The following is a 21,483-nucleotide window of genomic DNA, read 5'->3' on the forward strand; positions in this document are numbered from 1 at the left end:
ACACCGGGGGCAACCTTTAATAATAGCCTACATGGACTTGAACGGGCTCAGACCCCAGCTCCACTCTGAGCACTTACAGTGTGCAACTCATGGAATCCCCACACCGCTCCAGGTGCTGTAGGAATCATGATGAATATTTTTAAGGATTTATTTATTCATTTTTGAAAGGCAGAGTGACAGAGAGAGAGAGAGATCGTCCATCTGCTGTTTCTCTACTCAAATGGCCACAACAGCCAGGGCTGGGCCAGACCAAAGCTAGGAAAGAGTATTTGGGCCCTCAGCGCTGCCTTCCTAGGGGAATGAGCAGGATCCAAAGAGGAGTGGCTGGGACTCCGACCAGCAATCCATCATGGAATGTGGACGTTGCAAGCGGCAGCTAAACCCCCTGGACCACAACACCTGCCCCAGGAATCATCATTATTAATGCACCGAGGCACAGGGAGCTTGTGTAAGTTGCCCAGGACCACAGAGCTAGACGTGGCCGGCCACGGAAGAGCAGTTGGCCCCTGGGACTGACTCTGATCTGAGACTGCTCAAGGGGTTCCACTCACAAGGCGGGTCCTCAAAAGCCAGAATGCAGATGCCGAGGCAGCAGGCAAGCAAGCAGGACACCCCAGGATGCTGGGTGCACCCGCTTAGTTCACTTGCCTGAATTCACTGCGGGGATAAACCAGAGGCAAAGGCATTCTTTCTCCCATACCGGCAGAATTTGCTTCCGTTGAATTCTCCTTGCTATCCCTGAATGAAATCTCAGACAGGACCTAGAGCCTTTTCAGTTCACGTTAAATAATTCAGTGTCCTCAGATCAGTTTCAGGCGTGCAGGAGTCCTGCCGAACGTCAAGCTCAAAGCTCCAGCCTCTCATCCAGTTAGGATTAACTTCTCCCTCTCCTAGCTCAGGCCTGCATTGGCTTGGAAACCTTGGTGGAGAAGGGGACTTAATCTACTTTGTTTGTTCCCTCTTTCCTTGTTCCAGCTCCTCTCCCACTCATAATTAGGTGTCACTGCTAACCTCACACAGGCAGGCCCTGCGTGGGTGTGTGATGTGCATGGCATAGGCAGGATGTTAAGGGGAACGGAACAGGGTTCCTCTCCCTGACAGTTGTCATTGAGTTCTGCAGGCCTGCTGGTCATGGGGCATTTCAGAGCTTGTTTTCTTTGGGGGCTTTTGGATTCCGTGGAGGCAGTCATATCTCTGCCCCAGATGGTGGACATCTCAACCGTCCCCTCCTAGAGGGCTTCAGGCGGACATCAATGTGTTGGCTTCCTTTGGGGTGTTCCTTTGACCATAACCACAGACCACTTTTCCTCCCGGCAAACCTTCCTATTGTGCTCATAAAAATGCAGCTTCCTCTCTCCTGGGCCGGTTAAAGAGTGCAGCACAGACTCAGCCTCCAGACCTCCCACACTCCACTCGCAAGCCTGTCCCCAGGCTACTCAGCTCCAAGGGACTCTGTCAGCCTCCCTGATCGACCCTACTGTTGTCCACCCCTGCACTGACTTCCCTGATGCACTTCTGGGAGGAAGTTGCTTCCTGTCCCAGCAGCCTTGCCATGTGCCTTTGCCCACCTGACATCATGCAAAAACATGGTAACAAACCCTGTCCATGCGTCCCTTCAGACTCCCAGGGTTCAGAGCGCCCCCTGGAGGATAGTGCGGTGACACTATAGATAGAGGACCAGTTATCCCAAATGGTTCAGGACCAAAAGTGTTTCAGATTTCTCTGGATTTTTAGTTGTTTGCATATATACATATGAGATAGCTCTAGGAGGAGATCCAGGTCTTAACATGAAATCCCTTTTATGGTTCATAGAAGCCTCACACGCATAGCTTTAGGGTAATTTTATCCAGTGGTTTTAGTGCACCTGCATTTTGACTGTGAGCTGTCACATGGAGTCAGATGTGGAGTTTCCCACTTGTTGCGACATGTCAATGCTCAAAGTTCCTGATTTTGGATCATTTTGGAGTTACCAATTAGGGATACTAAACTTGTACATAATCAATTATGTCAAGATATCTTCCCTCATTGATCAGAATGTCTGTGTGAGTTTGGTGCTGGTGCACCACGTGTGTCTAGACACCATATGAGAGGCATCAGAGTAGGCACTCCTTGATCCATATCCATAAAAATGTTACAAAGTAAAAGTTGACCTCCCAAGCTCTCATTCTAACATTCGCTTTCCATCCTCTGGTCATAGAAAGTGTATGTGTTGAAAGGAACAGACCTTAAGGAGTTGCTGGTAAAGTAGCGGAACGGTTAACTTATCTTGTGCAAAATTAAGTACCTCATTATGACAAAATAACATAAACCTAGGAAAACAGGATTTTTGTTTTTAAATAACATTAGGAGACCTACTTAGCCAACTGCAGGAATACAGTTTGAATATGACTAGAATATTGAGCTGAAAAGTTAATGATTAGGAATAAAGTCTGTGGTGTCAACGACTAGGCAAATAAATAGTGTGTTTGGCAAGCAGGTTAGTGTACCTGCAGCTGGCGACTGCATGATGGCAGCATGGAGGTCAGCGTGAGAAGATTCAGCCGTCAGAATTCCAGAAGGTGAGGGTTTCGCCATGGAGACAGCAAGGAAATGCATCACACAGTTAGTGGCAAGATGCAAGTCCTGAAAGGGTGCTGCTTGAACTTAATGTTTCCAGATGCTTGGCCCTCTGGCTTACTGTTGATTCTGTCCAGTTTATAGCATGCAAATTCAGTCCTTTTTGATGCATGCTTTTACTGTCTTGTGTTTTGCTTTTGTTATTCTCCTTTACTTTTGTATTCTTTCCAAGTTATGCTCACAGTGCAAAAGGGATTAATAAAAGTGATTATGTGCTGAGAAGAGAAGACATCAAAAAAAAACCCACATGACATATCTTACTCATTAAAACAGATAAACAAGCGTCTTCCAAATGGAGTGGCTTTACTTCCTTTAATCCAAGGCGCTAAGCATGTTTTGTGAGTACATTTTGCTCTGAAGCATAATTTTTTTGATAACTGCAAAATTATTGACAATTGGTGATATGTATCTGGACCACGATAAGTTTTGTGAAGCCCTGTTGGTTGAAAGTGTCTCAGGCACAGGGAACAGCGGATGTGTGAATGGGGCACAGCTGGGTTGGGGGTAAGGGGAAGGCTGCATGATTCTGTTGGGCAGAAGCCTGGGGTGCCAAGGAGGAGAGTATTAGAGTGGAGAGGTGGTCCTTCGCGCAAACCACGGCCACTGGTCACACTGGGCGCCCGAAACGATCCTCAGTGTGCACTTCCTCGGCACCCATATCCTCTCTGCCTCCAGGTTTGGCTTGGTGCTTCTAGTAAATGTCTGTTGAAGATGTGGCTCTTCTTCTCCCCCTGAACAGGATGTCAGGCATGGAAAGTGTCTTCATGCTCTTATTTAACCCTCTCCACACTCCCCCTTGAGGTACATGCTGTCATCATCCCCCTTTGTCAGATAGGAAGCCTGAGGCACAGCTAAATGAAATAACCCACCCAAGGCCACTCAGCCATCACAGGGCACAGCCAGGATTCCAGCCAGCAGGCAAGGCCACCCTGGACAAAGCTCAGAGCCCAGCTGCCATCTCCCCTCCCTGGTCAGCTCAGGCCAGCCTCTCAGCAGTCTCCATGCTGCTGCTGGGAACATGTCTCCCAAATATGAATCTGGCCATGTGGCTAATGCTCAGTTATCCTGTCTCTCATTCTGTTTGCATGAAATTTAATGTCACTCTGCCTGTACTGCACCCCCAGCCGACTCTCACCACCGTGCCCTGTGCTCTGCACTGGCCACCTGCTGTTAAGGTTCCTGAATGTATCATGGATTCAGCAGAGTTGCCTTTCTCACCTATGCCCTCACCTTCTATGCCTGCCCTCAGTCTGCGCTGTCCTCGCTGTCCCTTCATCGTCACTGTCCCCATACCTTTAGCTTCTACATTGTTCAGTTACTGTTCACTCAATGTGTTTTGAATCTTTTTGTGTAAGTGGCTCACAACTTCTTTGCCTTCTGACATCTTGCACATATTGCTCGGTCAATAGGAGTTCAATGGATTGAACCCAGCCCTTATTTGTATAAGTACTCTTCTATTTTGAGTGGTTTTTGCTTAATGTGTGCAAAGAATTCAAGTGAATGTGGTTAGGTGAAACTGAATCTTTACTTCAGTGACAATGCTGTGACTGTTATTGAAATGGGAAAAACCAAGGCTAGTGTGTGGCACAACAGGTTAAGCCTCCACTGACATCCCATGTTGGAGTGCTGGCTCAAGTCCTGGCTGCTCTGCTTCCCATACAGCTTTCTGTTAATGCACCTGGGAAGGTAACAAGTGAGGGTTCAAGTACTTGGGCCTCTGGAACCCACATGGAAGATCTGGATGAAGTTCTGGACTCCCGGTTTCAGCTTGGCAGGGCATTGTGGTCAGTTGTGGTATAACCTGGTGGATGTAGGATATCTCTCCCTCTCCCTCTCTCTCTTCCTCACCCTCACCCTCCCCCCTCCTCTTCCCCCCTCCCTCTCCCCCCTACACGTGCATGCATGCATGCGTGTGTGTGTGTGTGTGTCTTTCTATCCCCCTTCCTTTCAAATAAATAAATGGGTCTATTTTAAAGGAAGGAGGGAGCCATGAACGTGAGAGTGAGCCTTGCTCAGATTGTTGTTGTGTACTTAAAGTCAGTCACCACGGATACTGTGACCAAAAAATCAAAAAGCAGTGTTCCGTAGGACAGGCTTACATGCATTGTAAAAATCTTGGCATCTGATCTCTGACTAGAAGAATCAGTTCTTCAAGAACTCTTCCTAACCTCAGAGGGAAAGCGCTACTTTTGCTATTTGCCTCCAAGAGGGTTTGAGCTGAAGGCATTTTCCGTCTCACCAGTTTCAACACATTCGTGTTTATAGATAAGAAAATCAAAACATTGAGATGTTAGGTGACTTAGAATGAATTAGACAGGCTCGATCTCTAAAACAGTGTGACCAGTCTTTTCTGCCATAACACACAGGGGGGAGATGGCTGCTATTCACGTCCTTAGAAACTTCTATGAGTGAATCTGGGATCCTGGTTCATTCTCATGCTCCTTGCCCTAAATCCAGTGCTTGCTTGACTGCTTAAGCATACAGATCATTAGGCATTAGCTGTCTTTTTCTTCTGGCTTACCAGAAGAACTCTTCAAAAGAGACGTAAGAGCAGAGAAGATCACCTTTGGCCAGCAGTGTTTTAGAACATGAATGTTAGCATCAGGACAGTTTGTGCAGAGCTCTGAGTTTGCTTTTGTGGCCACAGGGAGCCACGTTCCCATGGCAGCCCTTAGCTGAGGGCCCCTCTTAGGCTTGCAGCCCACGATCTGCCTGACCTCAGAGGCTTGAGGCACAGTTCCCCTGGTTTGCAGGAACTTTGGCTGTAGCGTTTGTTCACAGAAACTGTGTGCCTTGAGGCTCCTTCTCTGGCCCTAACCACCTCCAGATTCTGTCAGTGTTCTTGGACCCAGCATGGAGCACCTTCTCTGTATTACGCATCAGCTGAACTCGCCACCTTCACCTGCAAACAGCTGGCAGATTGGAAATGAGGACGGCTCAAGCCACTTGGGTTTTAAAAACTTGGTTGTTGTCTGAGATTGCTATTTCCATGTCTAAAATGCCCCAGACTTTTGTTCCCTTAAAACACAAGAAACTTTGATGGGCTTCCACTGTGTTAGAGGCTTTGAAGTCTCTACTAGGACACTTGCTAGTACAGGAATGCACATCCTCTCTTCCCACTTGCTACTCAAAGGCAATGCATCACCTGGGATCTGGTGAGAATTGCAGAATCTGGAGCTTCATCCAAATTTGCTGAATCAGATCGTGTGTTAAAGACATCCCACACCATGCACAGGCACACTGAAGCTCAAAAACCATCAATGAAGGTGGGCGTTTGTGAAGACCCTGCTTGGGATGCCTGGATTTCCGTACCAGCTCTGCTACCAATTCCAATTTCTAACTACACTGCACGTTGGAGAGCAGCACATGATGATTCATGTGCTTGAGTCCTGCTACCCATGTGGGAAACCCAGATTGATTTGCTGGCTCTTGGGTGTGCCCTGTCCTAGCCCTGGCTCTTGCAGCCATTTGGGAAGTGAACCAGTAGATGGAAGAGCTCTCTCCATCCCTGTATCTGTCTGTCTGTCTCTCTCTCTCTCTTAGCCTTTCAAATAGAAAGAGAGAGAGAGGGGAAGGAAGGAAGGAAGGAAGGAAGGAAGGAAGGAAGGAAGGAAGGAAGGAAGGAAGGAAGGAAGGAAGGAAGGAAAACATCCTGACAGCGATTTCTCCTCCATGCCCTTCTATCCTCTCACACACAGACCAGGACCCCCCCACTGCTGACCGGACCCCCTCCAGCCCCGTTCCTCCACTCCATGATCTCCCCCAGGCCAGCTGACTGCTGAGCCCCCTCTGCCCCAGAGCAGGGAGCCATTGTGCAACTCAGCTCTGCCAAGTTTCTTTCCCTAATCCTTTTTACCATGTCATAAAATGTTCAAATAGGAATTAAATGGAGTAGAATGTAGCCAAAAAATGGTTTGTGAATGGAACTCTCTCCTTCCCTTAGGCTTGTGTTCTTTATTCTGAGCTCTAAGTCAGGGATCAAGCAGGGCTGTGTAATTACTTCTGTTAATGAAACCTTACAAGGCCTTCCTTGGAACAACACGGCGGCCTTCCAGCACAGCAGTGGGCCTGCATGCCCTGTCGATGGTTGCCTGAACCCGAGAAGCCGGTCTCGGACGGCAGGGGTCTGATGGGCCTATGCCCAGCATTCCCTGATGGACTTCATGGTTATTTTGCTTATGACAGTGAGACGTAGCTCCAGGTCACCAGCTGTGTCGTTACCATTTCACTGTTTTTGTGCAACGTACCTTGTCTATATCAGCTAATTTCCATACTACAATGTCTACACTGTAAAGCAGAATATTTATAAAAAATTATCTATTTATTTATTTAAAAAGCAGAGTTACAGAGAGAGAGAGAGAGAGAGATCTAACATCTGCTGGTTTAGTCTCCAAATAGCAGCAATAGCAAGGACTGGGCCAGACCAAAGGCAGGAGCCAGGAGCTTCATCCAGGTCTCTCATGTGGATGCAGGAGCCCAATTACTTGGTATATTTTCCATGCTTTGCCAGACACATTAGCAGGGGGCTGGATCAGGACTCAAACCCGTCCCCATATGGGATGCAGGCACAGCAGGCAGCAGCCCAACCTGCTACACCACAGTGCTGACCCCGGAACAGAGTTATTTCTACAGAACTCTGTAGCTCTGTCCCTACCGACACTGTTTACAACCTGAAAAGCAAAAGAACAGAAGCTAAGGATTAAGGAAGTATTAAGAGAAAGGGCAGCCTAAGCCACCTTCACTTTATATATATATATATATATTTAAGAGGCCAAGAGACAGGGAGAGACAGAGGGAGAGAGCTCTCACCTGCTGTTCACTCTCCATATGCCCACAACAGCCAGACCTGGGCCAGACTGAAATCAGAAGCCTAAAATGCATTCTGAGTCTCCCACATGGACGGCAGGTACCCAGTTACTCCCATGTGGATTGCAAGGACCCAGCTGCGTGAGCCATTTACCTGTCACCTCCAAGGGTATGTACTAGTGGGAGGCTGGAATAAGGAGCAGAACTGGGACTTGGAGCCGAGGTACTCCAGGATGGGATATGTGCATTCCAACTAGTGTCTTAATGGCCAGACCAACCCCATGCCCCACCTTCATTATTTTTGAAGTAAGTTTAATTTCTGGCTAAAATAGGTGAAGATCTTTGAGTGTGCCTCCTTATTATCCTATAACAACCAGGTTTGTGTTGTTGTTGTTGTTGAGTCTTCCGATTGGATGTCCTCAAGGAATTCCAGTCAAAACTGTTGAACTCTAACCACAGTCATTTCTAAACCTTATCACTGATGGGAATTATTGAGGAAAATCGAAGTGGCCAAGGAAGAGGGGAAAGAGGTGGAGACAAAAAGTGTGAAGTGGGTACAAACAATTGCTCTTGCTAACACAGTCTTTTCCCATTGGTATTATGCCTGGTCATCACTCTGTAAGGCTGGGGAGTGTGGGACAGATGTGGGTGCTGGGAAGAGCCATGCTGAGTGTGACTGCCTCGTGAAAGCAATGAGAGAGGAAGACAGGGAGCTTTCTGGGGAAGTGTTCTGGAAGATATGCTGGCAGTCCCCAGTCTTGGAAGTTGATAGTAGCGCATTTCAGTTAGTGTTCCAGTGCTACCAAAGTGGGCAGCGATGGGAGGTGGTCTGGGCTTGTGGTGCTGATGGGATGAACTAGAAGACAGGGTGGTGAGAAGAGCAGCACAGGCAGCGTGAGCTTTAATGGCTGTGAGCGGTTTCCTGAGAACAGTAAGTGTAGGAACCACAGAACAGTTCAGTCATTTACCTGTATTTATTTCAATGCACCATTTGGGAATGGGAAATAAATCCCTCATTCTTAGCTCCTGAGAGACACATTATTCTAAAGCAAGGAAGGATCATAGGACTCTTATCCATCCAACTGCTGCCCCAAGAGAAGGGACACCAGCTATGTCTCCTGCCACCTACTGGGCCATCTTCCCATCCATCCCTTGGGCCATTGCTTCTGTCCTTAGGCCCAAATCTGATGGATGCCCATCTCAGTCTTGCCTTTCACTCTGCCCTTGAACCCCTGCACCATCACCTTCAGGGAGGCATTTGGGGAGGCCCAGATATAATCACTGGAGACATCACTGTAGAAATGGAAAAGAGGGTGATGAAGGTCATGTGCAGCACCCTCAAGAGAAAGGCACAGCAAGTTTATTTCGTCATATTTCTGTGTGACACGAAGAGTCTTCAGAATGAAGACCCAGATTCCCAGGGTGAAGTCTACATTTTTATGCTCAGGTTCCATGAAGCATGGACAGCCAGGGAGAAAGGTGACTGGGTACAAAGAATCTGAGCTGATGGTAATAGACTGAATGAGGAGACCCAGGAGGGCCTGTCAACTCAGTTTGTTCTCAGCCCTTCTAGGCGGCATTCCTCCTTCTGGATCCAGTCCAGGATCTAGAATGGGGATCTTACGACCTACAGTCGAGCAAGGCAGTGAGAGAATTTCTTTATGGCCAGCTGTTATACAGAAAGGCTGGGGAATTTAATAGTGATCTGTTTAGGTTTTATGGCCAGCAGTGGAGAAAGGAGGTTCTGTTTTGTATGAGCCACCTTGGGGATGAGGAATTCTGGCTTGTATGGCCTGTGTCTGGGGTAAATTGAGAGGTGAGAGGAGGCAAGAGGTTAGAGAGAACCCTTGCTTCTGAGCCTTCACTTTGGGGGCTCCTTTTCTGAGCCCTCACATAATGTTTTGCTCAGGGGAAGCATGGTCTATCCTGGAAGCAGGTGTCTCCCAAGTGTCCTGGGTGTGATTGCTGGGTTGTCCCCACCCCAGTTTTGCTGCCTGCTCTGGCTCGCAGGTCCCTTGGTGGAGGAGTGGGATGACACCTTCCTCCCCAGGAGGGTCCCAGGGTCACCTTCCCTGGAGATGGTGTCTGGAGGCGTGGAGAAGCACACAGCAGGAGTCCCGCAAGGAGCTGGGCTCCCTCTGGCATTTCATTCAGAGACTGTTCAAAGGAAGAATCTCATTTCATCCTCATGGGGGGAGGTGGTTTTTTCCAAGTCAGTTGAGGTATCAGAATAGAAGTGCACAATTAAAGGAAATCATTATGTAGGAATTGCCGTGGGGGTTCTCACATCTTGCAGAGGAAAATATTTTTATTAGAACAGATCCCTTTGCAGATCCCCAGAATTGTCTCTAACTAAACCTGGTGAGAGGTTCTATTCAGAGAGGAAGAGTTCCAGAAGCCGGTAAAGAGAAACACCAGCCTTTCCCCTCCTCTCCTCATTTTCGCACCTGAGAGCTGATGATTTTATAGCAATATCATTTGATTTCATGAACTGGTTATTTGACACGTTCTGGACGCATTAGTCTCTGAATATTCCTAATGCTGAAGAAAGATGCTGTCATCATTAACCAGTGGCTTTTGTCAGTGTTCCCTGCTGGCAGCCCCTGGCAGTGACTGAGAGGAGCTCTTCCAGGGTAAATGTTGCATTGTGTTGTGTATGAAGTAGACAGATTCCTTATACCTAGAGCCATATTGGGAGTACTGGGGAGTAGAAAATTACACTTTTTTTTTTTTTTTAGTTTGCTAGTCAAGTGATTAAAAAGAATCATGTCTAACTCAGTGCACAAATAACATAGTAGGGTGTGACTGACATTTGAAGATTATGTTCCTACTACTATAGGGGATTTGGGAATATACTTATCACCAAGAAACTTTGGATATACACTCATTAAGTGTGAAAAGTATAATCAAGTGATATATTGATGTGGTTCCTCTAGAGGTATTTCTAGTGTTAAAAGACAAACGTCTTTATTCCGATGATTTCTTGGTTTTATGGAGAAAGTGTTTAGCAAAAGGAAGACAACAGGTGGAGTTTTCCAGAAAATTGCTCCCCCTGCTAATTGAGTTTCTGGCCGATTTTTTTTTTTCCCTCCAGTTTTTCAAGAGTTAAGGAAGTGATGGTTCAAGTTTCACTGAGAGATCAGTAGCAGGGAGTCAGTTTTTGCTTCATGGCAAGAGATGCATTTTCATTGACTCAATGTGTGCAGCCTAAAGCAGAGGCAAGGGAATTCGCAGCAGCCCGGTCGCACTCAATGTTGGCTGTCAGACCCTCGTTCCTACACCCGACCGGTATTCCCTGGGATTTGCCCTAAGGCAGGCTACCCTCGCCAGTGGGGCGGCTGCTGGCGGAGTCCGCGCGTGGGAGACCTGAGCCCTGAGCTTCTTGCAAAGCCCGGCCTCAGGCAGCCGCGCGTCGCGCAGGCCCGGGGGCGCTGTTCGTGCGGCCCTGGCTCCGGCCCTCGCGCGGTTAACCGAGAGCTGCCTCCCTGCAGAGCCGGCAGCCAGGACCCTCGGGCGGGTGGAGGCGGGGACGGGGGCGCCGCGGGGTTCCTCTGTTGCTAGAGCCGTGATGTCACCCGCCCCTCCTAACCCGCGGTTGGTTGTTTTGTGTTTCAGCTCTGCCTGCAGTGGAGCACAAAGACCTGGAGGAGACTCCCACCGCCTTCGGGGAGAAGAAAGGAGGCAGCGAAGCAGATTAAAGGAACTTGTGGCTTGTGGCCTTTAGGGGGCAGGGGCCGCCTGGAAGGGGAGCGAAGTGCTGGCGAGCGCCCGTGGCGGTGAACGAGCTGTGAGATGCGCCGCCGCTGCCGCTGCTGCTGCTGCTGCGGCCGCCGCTGAAGCTCGAGTCCGGGACGCGCCAGCCGCCCTTTGTGCTTCGGGTACATGTGTCTGTTCAGGCCGGCCGGGGGCGCCCAGCAGCGAGTCCACCACGGCGGCCGGGGAGCGAGCGCCCGCCATGCCCACGGAGACGCTGCCCACAGGTAGCATGGTGAAGCCGGTCAGCCCCGCGGGCACCTTCACCTCGGCCGTGCCCCTGCGCATCCTCAACAAAGGGCCTGACTACTTCCGCAGGCAGGCCGAGCCCAACCCCAAGCGGCTGAGCGCCGTGGAGCGGCTGGAGGCCGACAAGGCCAAGTACGTCAAGAGCCAGGAGGTGATCAACGCCAAGCAGGAGCCGGTGAAGCCTGCCGTGCTGGCGAAGCCGCCCGTGTGCCCGGGCGCCAAGCGCGGGCTCGGCAGCCCCACGCTCAAGGTGTTCGGCAACCATGCCAAGACCGAGAGCGGCGTGCAGCGTGAGAACCTCAAGCTTGAGATCCTGAAAAACATCATCAACAGCTCTGAGGGCTCCAGCTCGGGCTCGGGCCACAAGCACAGCTCCCGGAACTGGCCGCCACACCGGCCCGACGCCAGCGACCTGCACCGCCACTCCTTCGCCGAGTCCCTGAAGGTCTACCCCACGCCGGGGCGCGGCAGCCCCCAAGAGAGCAGCTCGCACGTGAGCAGGAGGCTGCTGGAGCAGTCGGCCGAGTCCTTCCTGCACGTGTCCCACAGCTCCTCGGACATCCGCAAAGTGTCCAGTGTGAAGCCCCTCAAAGCCATCCCCTGCAGCAGCTCCGCCCCTCCCCTGCCTCCCAAGCCCAAGGTCACCGCCACAGCCACCGCCACAGCCACCGCCACCGCCGTGAAGTCCCCTGAGGCCGCCGACCCCGTGGAACCTGCCTGTGGCGTGAGCCGCAGGCCATCGCTGCAGCGCTCCAAGTCAGACTTGAGTGACAGGTATTTCCGAGTGGACGCCGACGTGGAGAGGTTCTTCAACTACTGCGGACTGGACCCCGAGGAGCTCGAGAACCTGGGCATGGAGAACTTTGCAAGGGCTAATTCTGACATCATATCCCTGAACTTCCGCAGCGCAAGCATGATCAGCTCAGACTGCGAACAGTCTCAGGACAGTAACAGTGACCTTAGAAATGACGACAGTGCCAATGATCGGGTGCCCTATGGCATCTCCGCCATCGAAAGGAATGCTAGAATCATCAAGTGGTTATATAGCATCAAACAAGCGAGAGAGTCGCAGAAGGTCTCGCACGTGTAAGAGACAGCGTGGAAAGGAGGGAGGGAGGGGCTGTCTGTGCATACCCAGTCGTGAAGGTCGTGAGGTCTACCTTGCAGTGTTGTGAGCTTCTCCGCTCTTTGTGTTGCTTGTTGTGCAATGTTTCCAAGTTGCATGCCTGTCAACATGGGGACTGGCCTGGCTTCCTCGCCACCACCGCTGCAGAGCCTGGCTGAACGCACGTCACATCTGCCAAAGGTTTCAGGCCAGCATCTGATTAGGGCTTTGCTCTTAAGCAAAACTGTTTACACGGAAACAGTATACGATTCCTTCAATATTTATGTGGTTCTTGTGTTTTTCTATCCCACGCTCTTGTGTCTTAATTAAAAGTTTTATCAACTGGCTTTTAAGTTGACAGCAGAATCTTTTGGAAATTAAAAAGCCACTTTGCCTACAATGGGAGGCCGTAACAATGGGGAAAAATCTGTCAAAGAGGTCTTCTACCAAATGGATAGTGACTGAGCAACATAGAGCCAGGCTGGGTTTTCTGTGGAATAAAGTGGTAACCCCTGATGTTCATGGTTTACACGTGGAATTTCTCTTGCCACTTAGTGAAGCAGTCTTTTGGGGCAGCAGTGCTATGTTTTGTGTCTGATTTAGTGTGGAAACGGTGGTGTTTCTGTGTAATACTGACCCAGAAGAAAGACAATCAGGTTCAGTGATAAGGGATGAAATCTAGCAAGTTGGGTGATGGGGGGTGGGGTGGGTTTTGTCTTGGTGTTCTGATTTGGGGCAATTCAGCAGCTTCTAGTATTAAGGTTTTGACAGGCATGGCCACCCTGAAACTGATACTGAATGCCTTTACATTTTTTTATTTTTCTTTTGGTCAAGAACTACTAATTTCATTCTATTTCTCTTCCTCTCTCCCCTCCTTGTTGTTTTATCTGGGAGAGAGGGGTGGGGCTGGCTCGGGTTTGAGCTGTGTGAAGACGTGAACAGAAACGGAAATAGCAGCCATATCAGTATAGAGCCTCCCGTTCAGAAGCGAATACCTTTGGTAGCTGAACCCTATCTGAGCAGTGCCAGTCTGTCTAGCATATGTTACTCTCTGGGGCTGTGGATGTCTGTTACACCTCTAGGAAACTGTAGAAACATGACACTACGTAGCTTTTCCACCCTGTGGTCTCCAGTCATACCTATCAACTTGTCCCCTTTGTTCCCCAACCACCTGCCCTCCAGGTGGGTTAGTTGGCTGTCAACCAGCTGACTGCGTGGTATGGTAGCAGACAGGTAACTGTGCAGGGGTCCACTCCATTGCTCTCATTGTCAAGCTCTGAAATTCTCAGCAGCACTACCTTAGATTCCATCAGCTAATAGGAAACTTTTTATGGTGTAAATTCTGTAAGACTTTGTACATACTTCAGTTGTTATGAAATCTTTAAGAAAAAAAAAAGTTATGCTAATAAATAGCTCTGGTGCAGGCACTAATGGTGGTGGTTTCTCCTTGTCCTTGTCCTTTTCTCGCTCCCTGAAAGTTTCACTTGGGACCGTGGGCCACCAGTGGATTTGTGATACCCTTGAAGAAGCATTATTTCGTTAAGTTGCTTTCACCGTATCTCAGTGGTTCTGAACAGCAGTGTTCACAACTGTAGCTGTAGCAGGGTGTTTCGGCTCACAGATGACATCAGCGTTCCTGAAATACTCTGTCGCCTCTTCACTTCGTTCACACTGCTGTTATTTTTGGCTTTTCTTAAACATCAGGACTTTTCACATCTTCCAAAGGACTCTTCAGTTGTAAATATGTATGAGTTCTTACCGTGGGTGTATGTTTGGAATGTATGGCCTTGTTTTTATTTGTGCAAGCCCAACATCAGTACCCTACAGGTGTCCATCTGTTCATCCACTTGCTCACCCATTCCTCTGTCAACATGTCCTCTGCAAAGTGACTCTGTTTCTCAGGCATCAAGATAGGTGCTGGGCTGCCAGGGTCCACCACAAAGTCTGTTTCTCAAAGGGCTTACGTATTTCCACACTTCGTTTAAGAGAAAGATCAAGTGGACATGTCTTATCTTCTCTTATGCAGACATGGAGTATTTAATGAATACCTATGGAATCCGGCTATTCGAAGATTAACATTTCTTCCAAGGTTCTACAAAATCTGCACATGTAAAAAGGAGCATTACTTAAAAAGCAGGTTTTTAGAAACAAATGATAGGATTCTCAGACTATTCATTTGTAGACATTTTTCTTCTGAAAAGTACATTTAGTTTCAGGACACTTTCTACTGGTTTTAAATTGCTCCTGGTTTGCTCATTGATGTTCATTCAAACCCTAGTTTCTGGAAGAAACATTCAGGAATGCAGCTATGACTGGTGATGATACAATACCTTCAAGATAATAGAATAAAATTGTTGCTTAAAAATTTTTTCTCCCTTCACCATTTGTGTAGAATTGCAGGATTTTAAAACATATGGCTTAGTATCTGCATACACATTATTTTCTGGGACTATTGAAATACTCAGAGTAGATGATACTTTCCTAAGGAAACCTTTTTGGGGGGAGATGAAAACTTCCTAGGTAATTTAATATCCCTGCTTGTGCTATTTTAGTCATAGAATGTGTTTAAATCCTCCAGTATTTCAATACTTTTATCTGTATTCAGACACAATGATAAAGCATCCCACTATAATTCAGTCTATTCCTCCACGGCCTTGTTTGTACAATGGACAAATATGAAGCTTTTGGTTTCTATGGAAGGAGAGAGCTCATTATTTTTCTTTTGTTCTTGAATTAAGAGTTTCTGTAAGGGACCATTTCAACTGCTTAATATTAAATCCAAAGAGAAATCATAAGAGTGAGAAATTTCCTTGGTGTGAAGCTGTCTTTGCCTAGCCCATGGAAGTGTGTTCCTGCATGTGTGTGTGTGTGTGTGTGTGTGTATGATTTTAATGTTGGTATAAATACCGTGTAATCATATAGCTCACACTTTCTTCCCTAAGCAATACAGAGTAAAATATGATTGCACCAAGTGGTCTTATAAACTGTCTCCTGAAAACCACTAAATCCTAAGGCAGTCCTACCATATCCATATCTTCTGCTATTTCCTAAGGTCATGTTTTACTGTTTTTTACTTGGGTTGTCATTTCTAGAACTTTCCAGCTGGAAGTCACACAGACCTCTCCCCAAACCATCTCTTCCCCATTCCATTTCATGCAAAATACAATATAATCAACTCCAATCATGTAACTCCTCACTGTAAACACTTCGGCTAGAATACGTTGCTGGTGGAATAAGGGTTAATAACTTCTTTTTTAATTTTTTTTTTATTTTTGACAGGCAGAGTGGATAGTGAGAGAGAGAGAGAGACAGAGAGAAAGGTCTTCTTTTACCGTTGGTTTACCCTCCAATGGCCGCTGTGGCCGGCGCACTTCGGCCGGCGCACCTCACTGACCCAAAGCCAGGAGCCAGGTGCTTCTCCTGGTCTCCCATGCAGGTGCAGGGCCCAACGACTTGTGCCATCCTCCACGGCACTCCCAGGCCACAGCAGAGAGCTGGACTGGAAGAGGGGCAACCGGGACAGAATCCGGTGCCCCAACTGGGACTAGAACCCCGTGTGCTGGCACTTCAGGCGGAGGATAAGCCTATTGAGCTGTGGTGCCAGCCAATAACTTCTTAATAGAACAGAGAACATTGGGCATCTACCTCTCTAACCTCAGTCATCTGTGCCAAGCCCCCAGGTTCCAAGCAAAGGGAAATTTCTATTGGGAACTTTTCCCCCATAGCACTTGTGATAGGTTGTATAACAAAATACTCCTGAATTTAGGAACTTATCTCAGTTTCTGTCGATCAGGAATCCTGAAGTAGCTTAAACAAGTGGTTCTGTCTCAGGGTGTGTCATGAGACTGGCAACAAAAAGCTGGTTGGGGTTGGCTGTGTCAGCTGACGGCTTGACTGCAGCTGGAGGACCCACTTTGAAGAGGCTCACAAGGTGTCAGGGAGAGGCCTCAGTTTTTTTACAACATGGGCCTCTACCGTGGATTGTCTGCAAGTCCATAGAATTCAGCATCTGGCTTCTCCCAGAGGGCCAGAGAAAAGGGCAAGGCTGAAGCACAGTATCCTTGATGAGCCAACATCCCAAGTCACACATCTCTGCTACATGCAAGTAGCTTGTCATTTTTGCCATGGTCATGGATGCAGCCTTTGCTAGCCTAAATGGTGCTTTTGTATGCATTTTTCAAAAGGACAGTCTCCTCAAAGCATTTTATTTCCTGCCTGGCATAATAGCAGAGCCAATAAACCTGCAAATCTCCAATGAATACAATGTGAACCATGGCCAGAATTTGGCACCATACAACACAGCAGGTCAGAGTATGTAATAGATGCTTAATAGATGTCCACCTATGATGTTTAAAGCCTGTGCTAAATTATACCTCTTAAAAAAATAAACCCAAAGTGGTCATTCTTAACTCCATTTTCATGGGGTACCCTCATTCCATGGAGATTAAGGAAATAGGATCCCAGAGGAGGTAAGTGGCTTGATGAGATTTGAACTCAATTGTGCAGCTACAGTGCTGCCCTTCCGTAGCTCCGTTCAAGACACCAGGAGGCTGACTGATTGTGTTGTGCTGAAAAACAGAAGAGTCCTTAAATTCATCGTGGTCATGTTATCTGCTGCCAGTGTATATAAACTTGTCTCACAGTGTCAGAACTTCAGCAGTTTCACTCTTACCTAATGGTAACCCACCAACTTGGAAAAAGACTTCAGCTGTTCCAGGATGGGTAGCACTGAGTTCACAGAGGCAAGGCTGCTTGAATTGTCTTCTCCCCAGTTTGAGTGTGCCATATTTTAAAGTTGCATCTTGGCCTTTTTGGTTCAAGAACTTTTCGAAGAACAAACAGTAGAGAGAAACATCTGGCCACAATTCAACAATCAAGAAACGCATTCTGACTCTCTGGTGAATCAGCAGCACCATGTCCTCCCACCCTTGAGGGTGTGCATGCTGTGTTCTGACCAGAAGATGGATATACTGGGGAAGGCACAGAGAGGACAAGGGGGCCCCATTTGGACTGAATAGATCATTAGTCAGAAAAGAGAACGGATCTCACCACTGCTTTGAAAATGTTAAACTTGACTCGTCACCTAGTTCTCTGCAAAATTAATGAGATGTCTGTTGATTTCTTTATGCCATCCAAGGACGAGCTGCATTGTGAAGAACTCCAGGCTCCATGGCTGCATATACGCCACTGCACATGTCACCTTCATGAGGGTTTTTCTCCTGTGTTCAGGTCACATACCCTTGAGAGCCAGAGGGAGATGAACTTTGGCTTTTGTAATGCCTTCATTCAAGAAGGAGATCCACCTGCGGAGAAGTTTACCTGCATTTTCTCACCTATGAAATAGGATGGGCATCTGATGTTTGCATTCGCTTGGTCTCAGGGCACTCAGTACTGTTCTTGGAGCATTAGGATGAGCTGTGAAGAATATGAAAACTCAGACTCTTGAGTGCATTGCTACTGTTGTGGGCAAGTAAGAAGGCAGATGCCAGATAACTGAATGGCATTTTATGCAATAACTGTCGCAGAGAGTTTTAGCTGGGGAAGAACATGAAGTCTGTAAAGTCAAGGATTGTCCTCTGAATGAAAGGCGTTCCCAGAAGGTAGAGCATTCCTACCTCTCGAGGTTTGCAGAAGCCAACAGAATTGAATGTGCACACCAGTACAAAGGTACACACCGATGTACAAAGCTGCAGGGATAAAAATGATGTAGCCTTTTACTAGTCACACATTCCCTTCATTCCACATTCATGGAGCAGCTCAGTATGTCTTGGATGCTGTGCTAGGCCTTTGTCACATCACCTCACTTGATTCTCCCAAGAATTTAGAATTTAGTAAATGAAAATGCATCTTATGACATCTGAGATTGAGCTACTTTGCAAAGGCACATATTCAATAAGGGCAGAAAATGAAACAAACCCACGTTAATAAAACGTTCTGACTCATTCTATATGTGTGAGAGTGAATTTTCAACACTTAGTGGGGTGGGAGTCACTTTCGCTCCTTTGCAGTAAGATTGCATTGCAAAACACGCTCAGAAGCTAAATCACTATTGTAATACCAGTTTGGGAACTTTCTACCCATTGCGTGACTCGAAGCTACTCATCATATTTGATCATATCAACACTGAAGATTCTGAATCTTCTGAGGGGACAGAAGATGGCCTCTCTCCATCTTACTGCTTGTGGGAAAAAACAAATCCAGAGAAATCAGGTGGTAGGACCAGGGCTTTAGAGCAGGTGGAGTGCCAGGTGGGGCTGGAACAGATGCACAAAGAAGCCACTATCAGGGAGCAGTAGAAGTGGAAGCAACTTGATTACAGATGATACCCAACTTCCAAGGGTTTAACTTAATGATTCTTTGACTTTAGCACAATGTGAAAGCCATATGCATTCAGTACAAGTGGTACTTTGAATTGTGAATTTGTACCTTATCCTAGGCTAGCAGTAAGCAAGCTACAGCCCCCAGTCAGCCCCACAGTTAGGAGAGGAAACAGCTAATTCTTTGAAGTACACCATGTTGCTTAGCACAGGTTAGGGGTATCATTGCACTTTCTAGGGGTGATGTTTTCTGGTTAGGATGGCTTAATCAGGACATTGTCCCATTAAGGGTCAAGGAGCATTAGTATTCCTAAGCAGTGTTCCTTGTCTCATGAACTATGTATCAGCTACTTAAAGAAATTTTGATCTAGAGTTTCTCTGTTATTATGCATTAGTTTTTTTAAGATTTATTTATTTATGTATTTGAAAGGCATAGTTACAGAGAGAAAAAGGGAGAGAGAGAGAGAGAGAGAGAGAGAGATCTTACATCTGCTGGTTCACTCCCCAAATGGCCCCAATGGCTTAGAGCTGAGCCAATCCAAAGACATGAGCCAGGAGCTTCTCCTGGGTCTCCCACATGGGTGCAGGGCCCCAAGCACTTGAGTCATCATCTGCTGATTTCCCAGACACAATTAACAGGGAGCTGGGTTAGAGGTGGAGCAGCTGGGACTCGAACCAGCACCACATGGGATGCCAGCACGGCAGGCAGCAGCTTTACCCACTACGCCACAGTGCCAGCCCCACATTAGTTTTTAAACTAACCACAGCAGATAAACAACAAGAGAGCAGTTTCTCTAAGGATGTTCTTGGCAAAGCTAGAGATCATTACCACTATTTTAATATTGTTCTAGTAACTCCATCATCCATAGATGTCCAGTGACCTTCAAGTGTTCAGGAATCACTTATCTAGCCTGACTTCCGCACGTCCCCGACCTCTGGGGCAGGCCTTGGCACTGGCCCTGATATCCAGTCCTCTCTCCTTCTAGGCTCACGGAGGACTGCATCAGCACTGCATAGCCTTGGGTGTGACAGTGAGCCATGAGTGGAGGTGACATGTTAGAGTTGTGGGGAGTCACAGAGGAGCCAGTCCATGCTTGTTTGTCTTGTCTTCCTCCAGACATGGCAGCCAACAATGTCCCAGAGGGTGGAGCCTCCATTATGATTCTGAATGAAGACAGCGTGGACCACACGCCTTCACTCCCAACCCAGAATGGATATTAAACCTCACAAATAAACGTTGTCTTCATCAGCCATTGAAAGTATGGTGCTCATTTTTACTGAAGCATGACCTAGCCATCCTGACTACTATGGCCTCAGTTAAAGTGCCTCCAATCTGCCAAATGGGCAGATACTACAGACCGTTGTATTGTTCCATCAGAAGGCAGGATCAAATGGCCAGCGTTAACATGTTGCTTCTCAGGGTGTGCTCCCAGAACATTCTGTTTGATTTCTTGTGGATCCCAGCAGAAAGCAAATTCCTCTGTTCCACTGAAGACCTCCTACATCAGAATTGTAGGGAGTGGGGACCAGGAACCCGCCTCTCCACAAGTGCCCCCTAAGTGATTCTTAGGAACATCATGACATTTCTGAGTCCACTTTCACAGTTCACTAGTCAACTTTCAGTGTTATTAACTGGAAAATATATGGGAGTTCTATAGTTGCCATTAGTTGAAAATAATTTGATAAATTTCAGAATCACAATTAGAAGCTCCAGCCTTTTGGATTCTTATTTCCAGAAAGCACACACACAGATTCAAGAGTACCTGCCAGCTCTGATAAACCTGGCAGGTTGGAATCTGTCCATTCCCAATGTCCCAACCTGTCCTGGCCACCATTATATTTCATCTGAACATTACTGTAGATTGGTAGGTTCCACAATCTTCTCTCACCCCACTGCAGGAATCACAGTGTCAGTCTGCTGCCACAAAGCCTTCTAGTGCTTTCCATTGCAGTTATGACAAAATAAAAAAAAGTCATACCTCACCCATAAGACCTTGGGGCTGTCTCTTTCCCATCATGCCCTGCTCTCAGGCTCCACTTCTCTCTGCTCTCACCCTGCCCCTGGCACTTCACATTCTGTGATCATGGAACCTACAAGCTCTTTTCTCCCCACTCTCCAACTTTCAGGATCTTGTTGCCTTTCATCAACCATTTCCCTGTAGTCAATCACTGCTGACTCCTCATCTTAGAGTCTACCTTAGCCGTCATCTCTGAAGTCCCTTCTTGCCGCACTACATTAGTTAGATTCCTTGTGTTGATCTGAATACCCTGCTGGTTTTCATCCTTGAATTTTATTGCCTGAAATTATCTTATTCACATTGCTGTTGTCTTTCCTGCTCACCTTTCATCACCACTGCCTAGTTGGTGCTGGCACATGGTTGCTGAATACCACGTACCTTTGGAATAAACGGATGAATCCAAATCAAACAACTCATCTGTCTCCCTCCCCCTTGCTATAGAACTTCCATAAGCTCATCCTCCTGCCTTGCCTGTCTGTTTCCGATACTATCTCCTACAAATGGCAATTGGGCTTGGCATTTATTTCTCTCCTATTCTTGGAAAGTGAACAAAAGAGCATGTTGTAGGTATTGGGAGTCTAGAATAAGGACACTCACTGTACAAAGAAATTTTATAAGC

At 47.4% G+C, this 21,483-nt stretch overlaps 1 protein-coding gene across 5 annotated transcripts in view; it reads left to right on the forward strand.

Annotated features, from left to right (window-relative positions):
• The window catches only part of FAM110B (family with sequence similarity 110 member B), a 174,847-nt gene extending 159,513 nt beyond the window's left edge, over window positions 1–15,334 (forward strand). For all 5 annotated transcript variants that reach the window (XM_051844495.3, XM_051844496.3, XM_002710506.6 and 2 more), the window contains one exon: window positions 11,038–15,334. In XM_051844495.3, coding sequence (XP_051700455.1) covers window positions 11,378–12,514 — 1,137 coding nt within the window. In that variant the 5' untranslated portion in view covers window positions 11,038–11,377 and the 3' untranslated portion in view covers window positions 12,515–15,334. The remainder of the gene's footprint in view (window positions 1–11,037) is intronic.
• Window positions 15,335–21,483: the final 6,149 nt, after the last annotated feature.

Source organism: Oryctolagus cuniculus, chromosome 6 (assembly GCF_051225735.1).
Source record: "Oryctolagus cuniculus isolate XC-2025 breed Fujian yellow rabbit chromosome 6, ASM5122573v1, whole genome shotgun sequence".
Lineage (NCBI taxonomy): Eukaryota > Metazoa > Chordata > Mammalia > Lagomorpha > Leporidae > Oryctolagus > Oryctolagus cuniculus.